The 15119-nt window shown below is 40.8% G+C and overlaps 1 protein-coding gene across 1 annotated transcript in view; it reads left to right on the forward strand.

Moving 5' to 3' along the window:
• Positions 1-15119, forward strand: part of IQUB (IQ motif and ubiquitin domain containing) — a 55708-nt gene that overhangs the window by 24800 nt on the left and 15789 nt on the right. Inside the window, exons 7-8 of the mRNA XM_036328809.1 lie at positions 646-821; positions 12596-12766. Of these exons, the coding sequence (XP_036184702.1) occupies positions 646-821; positions 12596-12766 (347 nt within the window). The remainder of the gene's footprint in view (positions 1-645; positions 822-12595; positions 12767-15119) is intronic.

The raw sequence follows: 15119 nt of genomic DNA on the forward strand, positions 1-15119 counted from the left end.
GAGTAAATGAGTTCACGGAAGCATTTGGGACAGTCTGGCACAGAGTCAGCAGCTGTCATTTATATGGCTTGTTTAATTACAAAGAGGGGAGTAGGGGCTGGGAGGAAAACAGGTGATGAAGTAAATGACAAAGTTACAAAAATGATTTTTTTAGGGCAGCCATTAGAATAGAAAGAACATTAAGGCAAGATCTAGCTATACCTCGAAACCACACTTCCTGTGTGGGTTAGGAGAGAAGAGCCTGAGGTGTCTGGAAGAAAAGGCTGGGGACAGAGCATTAGCGTATCTGATGTGTTCGGGGGGAGGGTATCTCGAGCGAAGCTGAAGTTAGGTAACCGTGCATGGATGAAGACAGGCCTGCTGCTGCGGCAGGAACCCGCGAGCAAGCTTACCTACGGGCTTACGGTGACATTCTCGGTATGGATTTCCTCTGGCTTCTGTCTGTTTGACCACTTTTATTGCTTTAAGCCTCTCAGCTTCTTTTTCGTCCTACTTTTTCATATGTCAGATATACGTTATGAGTGATTCCATTCATGTATAATTTTATTGAAATTGAGACAGAAATAAAATACTACTTGTCAGGACGTGGTGGTAAAAAGCTGTGGGATTTTAAAACCTCAGGAGTCTCTCATGTTATTCCTCTAGTCTGGCGACAAGAACAACTGGAATGCATTAACCAGACTTTCTGTGGCGCTGAGAGGAAAGTTGCTTTGTGCGAACTTCTGGAAAAAGAGACCCAGATCATTGCTTCCATTGGGAGGTACAGACAAATCGCTTACCTGGCCAACCAGGAAGCCATCATACAAACTTTTTTGAATAAGGTCAGTGCAGCGACACTTGTTTAAACATCAGTGTACCCTTAGCGTAAAACAGGTAAGATTTACATTTTAAGAATTTGCATGAATTTTGTTTAGCATTTTGGTGACATATTTTTTAAAATTCTATTTTTACTTTTGATGCATCTTTACATTTTAACTGTAGCCTAGAATAATGACGGACAAGTAACATGAAATTAATGTGTTTTCAACAAAAGGGATTCAACCATGAATAAAAAAAATGGAGACACTTTCCTTGTGACTGTTCATTTAGATTTAGGCTGGCTATAGGAATTGGATGAATTGCACCCACTGATAATATGGAGTATGAAATTCATAAAATATCGTTTCTGGTGTGCCCATAGAGTAAGCAACCTAGGGAAATAGCTATAGACTAGCATTTTTTCTCTTGCTCACCAAGTCATTAACTGATGGAATATTTCTGACCAAAAAGATACATGATTATTGAAAACCATGAAAACATACAATTAGTGGAAAAACTAAAGTAATTACCCTTTCCTGGTGACACTGTCTGTTTGATACTGAATAGCCTGTTTCCATAGTGACCAATTTTCTTTTATAAACCTGATCTTTGTAAACAATTCAAAGCCAACCAGCTACAGGAAGAAAATGAATGGAGCTCTTCAAGATACTCGCCTGTAGGGAGTCTAGTGATTCTAGTTTGTATGATTCTTGTTTGAGAGCATTTATTCTCAAAAAATGTATTTTTTTGATACTATAAATGCCTTCCTCTTATCTTACCTGTACACTCTCCTGTTTGATCTGAGTTTTTTCTTCTGGTCTTAATGACTACCTGAATCCTGGACTTCCCCATAGTTCCCTATAGGCTGGATGTGATGGTAAAAAATGGCCAGACCTGTCTAGGGGCTCCCAAGATCACATATCCAATTGCCTACTGTCATTGCTCTTCGGATGTCCCAAGAGTCCACCTCACGTCAACTCTTAAGTCATATCATCTCACCGTTCCTTCACCCCTCACCTCCAACCTTATCCTCTTCTGTAGCACACACACCATTTATCTCTGTGAATAGTTCATCATCTACTCAGTTGCTTCAGGAAGCATCATTCTTGACATACCATTTAGCCACCAACCTGTTTGTTCTATTATTTTAATAATCTCCTCAACTCTTTACTGCTTCATTTCTAAACCCACTGCCACTGCCTGTAAGGAAATGGCTCCTTCATGGCACTCTGATGACTTCCCATGTATCCACATAGGCAAAGAGTAGAACCGCAGCTACTCTGGGTCTTGTGGAACGCCTTGTGGTCCTGCTGGAACACAGAGGGATGGGGGGCATCTGAGGGTATGCTGTGGGCAGCTCCTCTCTCTCGCTGCCTTTTCGCCCCTCAGGAGATTGTCATGAGATGCTTGTCCTGTGTGTGTGAGCTTGCCCCTGACTTAAATAATTCTGATGTTCTCCTCCTCTGGATTACTCTACGTCCCCAAATTAGGCTCTTGGTGTCCAGTCTCTCATTGCAATTCCCTCCTCCATTATCCATACGGTTGCCACTACCATAGTGACCTCATTAAATACCACTCTGCCCATGCCCCTCCTCACTGCCTCAGGGAACAAAGGTTTTAAATTTTTAAATTTGTTTATTTTTATTGACTTCAGAGAGGAAGGGAGAGGGAGAGAGAGATAGAAACACCAAGGATGAGAGAGAATCCTTGATCGGCTGCCTCCAGCACAACCCCTACTGGGGATGGAGCCACAACACGGGCATGTGCCCTTGACCAGAATCGAACCTAGGACCCTTCAGTCCACAGGCTGATGCTTTATCCACTGAGTCAAACCAGCTAGGGCTCAAAGATTTTAATAATGGATTCTCAGCCCACCTCACCCACCCTGTTGTCCCACTGCCATCTCTCCTTGCACACGAAAGCCACACTGCTCCAGCCGTGCTCAGAAATGTGCACATCCTTGGAAAGATCACGTGCTCTTGATGCTTTGGCATCTAGTGTTGCGTCTACTTGGAATATCCTTTCCTTCCTGCTTCCGTAGCCAGCTAACCACCCTTCCAAACAGGCTCAGACGCCCTTGTTCGAGAAAGGATCCACTGACCTTCCTACTGTAGCCTGGACTGTATGCTTTCATGAGACTATTTACTTCTCTCTTAGAACATTGTGGTCAGTTTTTATTATATCTGTTTACATGTCTGCATCCTTCCTGGATTCTGAGCTTCTGAAGGCCAGAGCTATCTTTGTCTCTGTATCCTCACATCTTAGCACAGAGTTTATCACAGAGTATCATATCAATGAATGCTCATGGAGGAAGGCCGGGGGAAATGAGAAACAATAGTTTTATAATTTTATATTTCAGACATTAGATAGTGTATATATTTCAGATATTATACAATGACATGTAGATACTGTCATTTCAAATTTTTAAATATTTTCATTTAGAAAAGACGAGTCTACTGTATAGAAGCCATAATATTCATACTTCTCCAGACTCATATTTCAAACAAACTTATTCATTTAGGAGATTGCTTTATGTTGAATCTAGCGTCATCACTGGGAACTGTGTTCCTTAGGTGTCTGATTGTTAACCTCACCAAGGAGGTCAGCATGGACCCAGGGCCCAAGAGTGTTTGCAGGTGCCTGAGGCCTCTGAGGTGCCAGTGGGCAGGGAAGATGGGCTGCACCCTCCATAGGGTTTCCCACCTGTGCTTTCTCTGCTCCTTTGTTTACTATAAACTAAGTTAAATTCTTCTTGTAAATACTTTTACAATATCTATTCTTCTTTATGCCTTTTTACCTTGCTCCTCATCCCTACCCCAGGCCTCATGTCTAGCATCAACTCTAAACATTTTTTGAATTATAAAGAGTCTAAAAGTAGATCAAGTCCCAACATATAATAGCAACTGGAGCCAGTTGAAGAACATAACTTTTTCTCATGAAATATATCACTCTAAGATAAAGCCTTTAAATCTCTCACACACAAAAAAAGGATAAGATTGGGAAATTTTGTTCACAAGAATTCCCATTAAGAAGAAAATGTGTTTTTATTTAAAAATATATGCTTTTATTGATTTTATTTTATATTTTCCTTGATGACATGTTATTATTTTTTAATCTTTATTGTTGAAAGTATTTCCTATGTCCCCTTTTTCTCCCATTGACCCCTTCTAGCCCACCCCTGCTCCCCGGCCCAGGCCTTCACCTCCCTATTGTCTGTGCCCATGGGTTATGCATATATGCATACAAGTTCTTAGATTGATCTCTTCCCACCCACCTACCCACCCCTGCCTTCCATTTATTGACTTTATAGAGAGAGGAATGGAGAGGGATATCGGGGGAGAGAGAGAGAGAGAGAGAGAGAGAGAGAGAGAGAGAGAGAGAGAGAGAAACACCAATTGGCTGCCTCCTGCACAATTGAGCCCTCAACCCGGGCATGTGCCTTGACTGGGAATTGAACCTGTAGCCTTTTTGTGCACAGAGTACACTCAACCAACTGAGCCACACCTGCCAGGGATCATTTTTGTTTCTTATAAATACTTCGATAAGTTGTTGGGGTTCAATCTGACCTTGCAGGATCCTCAGTATAGGAAGTATTGTTTTGTACCAGTAAAATGGAGGTTTTTTGAGTATTGCTGAGGAGGCAGTTGGAAGGGAATAGGGTACAATGTGGCTTCTTTAGTTGTATTACTAAATAAGTAAAATATTAAGTTCAAGATGGTATTTTTTTAAATTTTTTAAAATTAAATCTTTATTGTTCAGATTATTACAGTTGTTCCTCTTTTTTCTCCCCATAGCTCCCCTCCACCCAATTCCCACCCTACCCTCCGCCCTCACCACCCCCACTGTCCTCATCCATAGGTGTACGATTTTTGTCCAGTCTCTTCCCGCATCTCCCACACCCCTTTCCCCCACAAGAATAGTCAGTCCACTCCCTTTCTATGCCCCTGATTCTATTATATTCACCAGTTTATTCTGTTCAACAGATTATTTATTCACTTGATTTTTAGATTCACTTGTTGATAGATGTGTATTTGTTGTTCATAATTTGTATCTTTACCTTTTTCTTCTTCTTCCTCTTCTTAAAAGATACCTTTCAGCATTTCATATAATCCTGGTTTGGTGGTGATGAACTCCTTTAGCTTTTCCTTATCTGTGAAGCTCTTTATCTGACCTTCAATTCTGAATGATAGCTTTGCTGGATAAAGTAATCTTGGTTGTAGGTTCTTGGTATTCATCACTTTGAATATTTCTTGCCACTCCCTTCTTGCCTACAAAGTTTCTGTTGAGAAATCAGCTGACAGTTGTATGGGTACTCCCTTGTAGGTAACTGACTGTCTTTCTCTTGCTGCTTTTAAGATTCTCTCTTTGTCTTTTGCTCTTGGCATTTTAATTATGATGTGTCTTGGTGTGGTCCTCTTTGGATTCCTTTTGTTTGGGGTTCTCTGTGCTTCCTGGACTTGTAAGTTTATTTCTTTCACCAGGTAGGGGAAATTTTCTGTCATTATTTCTTCAAATAGGTTTTCAATATCTTGCTCTCACTCTTCTTCTGGCACCCCTATAATTCTGATGTTGGTACGCTTGAAGCTGTCCCAGAGGCTCCTTACACTATCTTCATATTTTTGGTTTCTTTTTGCTTTTCCTGTTGGGTGATTTTTGCTTCTTCGTATTTCAAATCTTTGACTTGATTCTTGCGATCCTCTAGTCTGCTGTTGGAACTCTGCATGATATCCTTTATTTCAGTCAGTGTATGCTTAATTTCTAGTTGGTCCTTTTTCATAACCTCGAGGGTCTCACTACACTTCTTGAGGGTTTCATTACATTTATCGCCGGTCTCACCAGTCTTTTTGAGGGTCTTACTAAATTTATCTGCGGTTTCTAGAAAATTCTTGAAAAACCTTATAAGTGTGGTTTTGAACTCTATATCCAGTCGTTTGCTTTCCTCCATTTTTGTCATTTGTGTCCTGTTTCTTTGCTCTCCTCATTTTTTATGCTTCCCTGTGTTGGTAGAGTGGCTTTGTGTGCTAGGTACCCTATAGGGCCCAGTGGCTCAGCCTCCCCAATTACCTGAGGTGGACACTCTTGGTGCACCCCTTGGTGGGCTTTGTGCACAGTCTTGTTGTAGTTAAGCCTTGATTGTTGTAGGTATCACTGGGAGGAATTGACCTCCAGGCCAATTGGCTGTGAGAGAGTCAGCTGTGTCTATGGTGGGAGAACTTCTGTGCTGAAGACACCCTTATGAGGCAAGACTTGCTTCAGTGGGGCTTTGGTGCTCACTGAGTCTGCCCCCTGAGTGTGTCCCTTATGGATCTGAGGAGTTGTAATCTGGATGGCCCCACTCTGACCACTGGGTACACTGGCTCTTGGATCTAAGGAGGTGCTAATTTAGCCTCTGCCTGAGGCTACCCAGAAGGAGCTACGAAGAGATCTGCAGATTCCCCTTCCTTGTTTGGGGTTTGGAGGTGCCCAAATGAGGCCCAGCTGTGAAGCAATGCAAGCTTCTGTGGGGCCTTGGGCCTTCTCTTGGAAGTTCTGGGTCCGTCTGGCCTAGCTGCAGTTTGTTAGGTAATTTTCAGGTTGCAAAGGGCCAGGGCATTCATATGCAAAAGCCTCTGCTGCAGCTTGGGTGGGGTGGGGTCTCAGGGAATCAACAGGGCGGAGCAAACAGCTATGGCTGATCCTCACCTCTGCCCTAAGGGCCCGTGTCTCAGTGTCCCGGTAATCGCTGCAAGCACCTCTGAGAGAAAGCTGCCCTCAAGTTCCGAGGTCTGCCCGCTGCTAGACAGTCCAGTTTCTCCCCATATGAGTCTAGGTCCCCAGAGACTCACCCGGAACTGGAGCTCAGAGCAGTCAGGGTCTTGTGACTCTCTCCCTATTCAAAAAGACAGCCGCGTCCTCAGTTGCCAGCCCTTGCCTCGTGTGCTTCCGTACCTCTGCACTTCCGCACCTCCTCTGAGTCTCAGTGTGCTTTTCTCTTTCCTTCTAGTTGTAGAATTTCCACTCAGCCAGCCTTCCTGTGGTTCTGGATGATGTCCAGTTTGTCTTTTAGTTGTATTTTTGAAGTGGTTGTGGGAGACAGCAATTTCCGGTGTTTACCTCTGCCGCCATCTGGGTTTTAAGATGGTATTTTTTTGTCAGAGGGGACAGAATGCGAGAATGACCGAATCCCAATGTCCAGACTGATTCAGGGCAGCACACAACGGTGCAAGGCCAGAAGGTTGGCGGAAGGGTAGAAGAGCTAGCCAGAAGAACTCGTGGATGGTGAGGGAAGGCTTTTTGTGGATCATAGGCTTTAGAACTGGAGTTCTAAATCTGCAGTCACTCCAGCTGATACACCAGTTGATCTCACCAATCCCCATCTAAGGGTTAGAGAATGGGACGTTTCATCTGATACAAAGGAATTCCACTTCTCTTTTGACCAAAGTGTTATATAGGGCAAGAAAAACACAACCACAGAATGGAGCAACTGCATTCAAGATCGATCCCAGTCCATTACTTAACCTAATTAGTCCAGTCTTCAAAAATATCGACGAACAGTGACTTTGGACCTGCTTTTAGCCTGTTATAGTACATTTTAAAATCTTTGTTATTTAAATAAAAAATCATTTTAATCACCTTTTTGTATATGATGTCATATTAAACATCATAGAAAACAATTGCGATAGATTGTATACTAAGTCTTTTGTTGCAAATACAACATCTACCCCCTACTATGCCCGTCCACCTTCCCCCATCACCCCCATGCCTAACATTGTCTATGATATGCAGGAAGAGTCAGTGTTCAGCTCCGAGACTTGAAGTAAGTTATTAATCCACAGGGTTTTTTGATTGCTAAGAAAAAATAGCTTATTATTAATCCCTGAAGCTGGACAGCGTTAGAGTTTTTCAAATGTCAAAACTAACAGCCAGTGCTATAATGCAGATTTTAAGATCCACTCTTAGCACCATAATATATAGATACGTAAAAAGAACAATTACTTTTTTGTAGTTTGGAAATAACATTGGAGAACACAATTATAATTTTGGTGTTTAACTTCATTGAATCTAAAGATTATGTAGATTATTGAACTAATATTTTATTTTTTATCTTTTAAAAAAATATACCTTATTGATTTTTTACAGAGAGGAAGGGAGAGGTATAGAGAGTTAGAAACATCGATGAGAGAGAAACATCGATCAGCTGCCTCCTGCACACCTCCCCACTGGGGATGTGCCTGCAACCAAGGTACATGCCCTTGACCAGAATCAAACCTGGGACCCTTGAGTCTGCAGGCTGACGCTCTATCCACTGAGCCAAACTGGTTAGGGCTATTTTTTATCTTTTTATCCTGAACATGGAATTTCTCTGAGTAAGAATGATATGCTTTTAAATTGGTCCAGTCAAGGCATGGAATCAGTCAGTTATTACAAATTCTATACTAAGCCTTTATTCTCCTTAAAAGGCTTAATCGAAAGGTTTTCTGAAGAATTAATTAAATGAGTTATACTTTTAACATATCAAACATTGACCTCCACAGGTTATCAAAAGTTAAAAAGTCACAAGTTAACAGAGGTGAAGAAATTCAGGTCAAGAAATTTGAACAAAAAATCATCAGCTGGTTTCTAATATATCTTGTGTGCTTTTTATCCAAACTGTATCGAGACCATTTGCACTTAGTAAGAGGCTTTCTCTAGAGTCGAGGCCATTTATTCTTTGATTCTCTTGATTTCACACCACTTCACTTCTCATAATCACAAGCTAAAAAACTGCCAGCTATGTTAGGTGTGTCATTTAAGTGGTTTTTCTCATTACTCAGGTGGCCAACAGCTAATGGGACAGAAAAATGCAACTAATTCTTGCCTCTCTCTGAGCACCAGAGTGTACAGGGGTGTCCTCTGTGGACGAATGGAACCCCTTTGCTGTGTAAAAGAAAAGCTGACCACTCCCCAGTCGTTATTGGGGGGTTGGGCTATTCTTAATTTGTGTCCTTAGGGACTTGCGTATTAATTTAGGAGGAAGAAAAGACCTCTTCACAGTGCAGTCATTTCTCCTCCTCTGTGGAAGCCTGCTGCGCTCAAGGTTCTCTCTCCACCTTCCCTGCCCTGAAATGCGTCTTCCTGCTGTTCTTCTGTTTCTCTCCTCCAGAGTCCGCGCTGTCTCATTTGTTAGCAACGGAGTGGAATTTATTACACTCCTGTTTTCCGAGCCAATTTAAGAACACGATTGTTGTGCATCTCTTAGTACAGCCAAAGCTTTCAAAGAAAAAAAGGCAATAGGAAAGAGAAATCAGCAAAGTTGACATTTTCCTACATCGGAGTAAAAAAATATCTTAAGGCCCGAAACCAAAGAAGCCTAGATTTGAAGACCAAATTGTCAGTGTTGGCAGAAATAAATCCTGTATAAAAAAGCTTTGCCAAACAGATTTTTAATATCTTCATAGTGCCAACACTAGGGAACTTGAACTTCATATCTAGGATTCTTTGTATCTATCACTCATTATTCCTTTTACTCTGTCTACCTCCTAGTTTTTCTTTGGGTTTCATCTTAGATTCTATTTTTTTCACCAGTTAATTATTTACCTGCAATTATCACGCATAATCACTCTTCTTTTAGTTACTTATTTTCTTATCTTTACATCTCATTAGATTTGAGAGTTCTTGAAATCAGGACAGTATTTATCTACTAGGTACTTGGTGTGCTGATATACAGTAAACAATAAATATTAGTTGGCTGAATGAATGAGTACTGTTAGCCCTGTGAGATATACATAACTGAAACATTTATTCTTATAATCTTTGGGGAGATATAGAATTAACAAACATAAAATAATTATAGAACAATTTGGACACAAATTTTATTGTTCTGAGCAATTGAAATAAAAACACTGATGTGTGTGTGTGTGTGTGTGTGTGTTTATAAGTAAAATAGGATTTCAGGTACTAGTGATTTTATTTGTTCAGACTATAGTAGTTAGGAATAGAGTTTGAGTTGAAAACTAAAGAATGGAAAGGTTCAGAATGTTGAATATGTTTGGAAAAAATCCAAGATATTACTATATCATACTATTTAGATGGGGCTAAAAAGTTAAGGTAGAGTTAAATCAATCTACCAGCTGGATAAAACACAATGCAGTAGATAAAGTAGGTTGAGAAATGGCTCACCTGTCCGAATTTCAATGACGGACTGGGAGACAGAAACATGGTGAAAATGAGACTTTTAGTAACACTCGGGAGAGTGGGCGTCCATTGTACAGGAACACACGTGGGGCAGGGAACAGAGCCTATTTATTTAGTCCCTCCTCCGGTTCCTCACTGGCTGAGTGCTGTTTGGTCACCTGTTTCCTAATACGCCGCCTAGGTCTTGCTGTCTCCCATTGGGCCATTTAAAACATTGGGCAGAGACCTTTCTAGCTGTCTCCACCTCCCTTCGTTTAGAGGAATCTTCCTGGAAAATGTGCTATCAGCCACGGGCACAGCTCTCATGCCCTCTCCCCACCCCCACACCCTGTTTGCTCTGGGGAAATTCAGTAACCGCCTGGCCACATGCTGTTTCTTTTCTATGAGGATGAATCAGAGGCATGTTCTTACACTAGGCATTTCTTCAAAAGGTTAATATGCTTGGATTATTACAAGTGAAATAAATTACCAGCCTGCAGAGCAAAAGGTATCACCCACATTACTTGAAGATTACATTTAACAGAGCCACCCTGAGGAAAATTGCATATTAAATTAGTTAGACTTTAGAATATTGCAGTAGAAAACTTATCTTACGATTGCTTATTCCTTAAAACTTTTAAAAAGAGCTTTGAAACGAGCATGAAACTTTAATAACATTCTGAGGCCTATCCCATACAAGGCTGTATTCAATTTAAAACAATATTTTTATTTCTAATTGATAATAATTAAGTGATAAAACACTTTATTATTGAGCTATAAACATTTTGTAATTCTTAATAAATTTGACTTAATTCTATCAGGCAGCTAATGAATAATATATTTTTAATACTACAGTTATACTCTAAAATATAATTAATTATAGGGCTGATGCTTCACACTTGCTGAATTAAAATTAGAACTGAGAATCTAAAATTTTTGATTCATTTTGGCTTTGATCAGAAAATAATGCCATTACTTTGAAAGCATATCAAATATAGTTTATTTATTTTACAAATATGTTTTTATTTATCTTAGGCAGTGGTTCTCAACCTTCTGGCCCTTTAAATACAGTTCCTCATGTTGTGACCCAACCATAAAATTTTCGTTGCTACTTCATAACTGTAATGTTGCTACTGTTATGAATCGTAATGTAAATATCTGATATGCAGGATGGTTTTAGGCGACCCCTGTAAAAGGGTTGTTCGACCGCCAGAGGGGTCATGACCCACAGGTTGAGCACCGCTGCCTTAGAGAGAGAAATGAGAGAGGGAGAGAGAGAGAGAGAGAGAGAGAGAGAGAGAGAGAGAGAGAGAGAGTGAGAGAGAAATGTCAATGAGAGAGAGAAACATCTATCGGCTGCCTCCTGTTTGCCCTCTGCGCCCTGCCAAATGAGCCCCACCAGCCAAGGCTCAAATGTAATTTTTTCAAAGGTTACTTTGTAGTTCTCAATGTAATTGAGCTAATATGAAATGTAAAATAATAAAAGATAAATTGATGCTATAACTATAAATTCCTATCATACCAAATGCATCTTTATATTATTTCTTTATTTGGCTAGTCTACATTCCTGATGATTTGTCCCAATACCTGGGGTTTTATTTAAACTCTAAATTATATCAAATCTAAGATTTAAATGGTTGCAAGTATGGCAGTTGGACTACAGGTCTCCAGAGCGATTACCAATCAGCCTCCAACATCTGAACAGCTACTAGTGATGATAAGATAGCCTTGTTTCTGACAGAGTGTAATCAGGGGGAGAAACTGAGCAGCCTTCTGCCTTAAAGTGGAAGAGCAAATAGACGGTGAGTTTTCACAGGGAACTTTCTGGGTGAATGCATCGTAAAGGTGGGAACAGAAGCGCTGGCAAACCCAAACTTCCTACTCGGCATTAAGACTTGCTGGTGTCCGCAGCTGCGGAGGGCCTTCTCCACCTCCTGTCTCTGGTCTCTGAATTCTTAGCCTGGAGGTAGTCAGAGGAGCGTCAGGGCAGGTGAGCTCTAGCTGTCACCCTCAGCTCCGGAGGTGGGCTCTGTTGGGAGGAACCATGCCAGATTTGGAAATACAAAGTGAGACTCTTAGCCATTACCAGGGAGGCAGGGACCATAGCAACTGCTAAGATAGCTACTAACGCCGTCTCACTATGGACATCTGCGTTGTGAAGAATGGTAAACTTTTGGTAGATTTATTTATCTAGAAAACAAAACTAAAACTCACGGAGTTCTTTTGGCTTTACACATTGAGGATTGTAACAATAGCTCCACCCACAAAGGTGGTCTTCAGTTGGCAAAGCACGGTCAAGACATTTATACAATTTAATGTAATTGAACTGAGCAGATAACTTTTAGAAACATTCTAAATGGGGGTAATGAGATTTTTCATGCACCCTTCAAGCCGTTCAACGTACCAGCTAGTACAAATTAGTAGCAGAATCTGAATCCTGTAGAAGTGTTTATACTGTATATGCTGAACAGCTCGCTCATATTTTTTTTTCCTAAAATGTCTTACTGTCCCATGGTCTCCAAATCCTTTAATTAATTTTCTGATGTTTTAGTGATACTCTTATTCATAAAGCACATGATAATTAAGGTAAACTTTTAATAGAAAAAACAAGGTTATAATTTAGCCTTTAACTAACTGATAATTATAAACCTAATATATTTTTAAGTGTTCAGCTCCGAAGACATGGAGAAGAGCCGATGGCAAAATAATTGAGATGGAAACACAGTTCATTATCAGAGCCAGAGAGCTTCAAAACATCTATAAATGCATTATGCTGAAAAATCTCTCCCAAGATGAGAGGCTGGACGTACTCTTAACACTTAAACATACTGTGAAGGTACATTAACTCTCTCTTAGTTTTGGGGTATTCTTAGCATTATCAATAAAAAAAATTGAATGCTGAAATAAATGAAATGTTTGCATTCAGTAATTATAAAAATGATTGATAAATGTTTACATAAATTGTGTCAACAACTATACTATTTTGGTATAATTTGGAGAGGATATGGGTTATGCAGTGATATTTATCTAAAAGTTCTCAAACTATGTATGATGGCATATAATAAATATAAAAATGCTGAATACAAAGGGCTGAAATAAATGAGTAATCATTAACATAAAATAATAGAACATTTTAATAAAAATTAATATTTTTTCTTGAACATTAACTTCCAGACACTGAATAACTGCACAAATTAATAAGTGTAATGCAAATAAATCTATTTTTCTTGTTCTCTGAAAGGTAAATATTTTCTCCTGCACACACCAAACAAGTCAGTCCAATACTAATGATGTGGCAATAAACTGCTAAAATGTTTGCTGCTAGTATTAGTGGAGAGAAATGGTGCGCCTGCATGTAAGGAGTGTAAGGGAAATAAATGCAACACAATTATAGTAGTCAGTCATTAGCAAATGTTGTAGTTCATTATTAATAATTACGTATAACAGGATATTGTAAAAATTAAGTTATGAAATTTTTATTAAAATATTTCTTACATACCGTTATATTGGCTGGGCCACAAAAATATTCATTGTGGGCCGCATGCTGCCTGTGGGTCATGAGTTTGACATGCTTGGTCTAAAGAACAAAGGGCTGAACCAACCAATACCTCTCAGGGAAGCTCACATTTGTTGCCAGGCCTGCTCCATGATTGGAGCCCAGTGAACACGCTCCCTGGTTTGAAGCCAGTGAATACCCCTCAGAACAGTCTGGGTTGGGCTTGAGTGATCACTGATTCAGGAAGGTGTTAGTTTCCTTGGTACCTAGGGGTCTAACCTTCCTCGCTGGTCTTTTCCTTCAGGGCCCAAGAAGGGAAAGGGATAGGGGAAGGTGACGCTGTATGCTGCTGTTTACTGCACTCATCCTTAAATGGTATATCAAGAAATGCCCGTTACATGGAGGCCAAAAATACCCTTCCTTGTCTGCATTGGGTAATAAAAGCCATACAGTGGGGCCTTGACTTAAGAGTTTAATTCGTTCCATGACGGAGCTTGTAACTCAAATTACTCATATGTCAAATCAAAAAGTGAACGAGTGAGACACTTGATGCTGGGCTGATGTTGTGGCATTCACTGTGACGTTCGCTGCGCCAACTAGCGGTGGGGTATCTGAAGCTGGCTCATAACCCGAATTTTAGCTCGCAACTCAAAGTAAAAAATCGGCCGAGAGATGGCTCGTATCTCGAAAAACTCGTTAGTTGGGACACTTGTAAGTCAAGGCCCCACTGTACTGCCTTTGAAAGATCAAGGTCAGTTACCTTTACAGGCGTGTGACACTTTTCTTGTCCCAGATCATGTGGCCTAAGGACCCCAGGCATTGTTACAGTTTCACGTTTAATAGGATTCTTGCTGTGTCCACTGCTAGAAGCATTCCCCCTCCCCCCCTTCCAGGAATTGGGACCTCTAAACTTGAAGAGCACACAGTTGCAGGAACAGGAAGCAAACATTCCCAAAGTAGTGAGTGAGGCCATTTCTACTCTACCCCCTTGGTTTCCAGCGTAGAGCAGTTTCAAGGGCTTCTGCTTCGTCTTCCCCATCACAGAAGCACAAGAAATCAAGGGAAAGGGGGCCTGTGCCAACTACCAAGCATTCCATTCCAATGATATGTGTCAGGACCAGGGAAATGAATGCTGGGTGGGTCTCTGCACCCAGGGGACCCACTGTGAGCTGGACCTGGGTCAGAATTCCATTTACTTATTTGTTTGTTCCCAAATACCTCCACTCAGGGTCCTGGCCTTTGTACCCCCACATTGATTAGTCATTTGATTTCAGGGTGTTCCCGGGAAGAAAGCATGGCCTTGACTGAGGAAGTCCTTTTAAATCGATGGTGATTCTTTTCAGCCAATGTGGCTTTCTTCAGCTGAGGGCAATCTAGAGGGAGGCTCAGCTGGGAGTTGCCAGCTGCCAGCCCTGTCCACAGCAGGGAGACCGAGGGCTTTGGTTCTGAAGTGGGGTAATCTGGGCAGCACGTCACAGCATTCATTATAATGAATATGTCTTCTGTATCCTAAATAAAGGGGAAAACGCAAGTATCATCAGGACCACTGGAATCGCTCTTCTGTTTTATAGCTCAAATGGAAGGCAATATTGGTCCTATGTTTTTGTCAATATAGGTAAATTAAGTGGGCAATTCAGTTAAAATATTTGGCTTCTGAAAAGTGATTTTCAGTTCACCACATTTATAAGGCACT

This window comes from Myotis myotis, unplaced genomic scaffold (assembly GCF_014108235.1).
Source record: "Myotis myotis isolate mMyoMyo1 unplaced genomic scaffold, mMyoMyo1.p scaffold_m19_p_11, whole genome shotgun sequence".
Classification (NCBI taxonomy): domain Eukaryota; kingdom Metazoa; phylum Chordata; class Mammalia; order Chiroptera; family Vespertilionidae; genus Myotis; species Myotis myotis.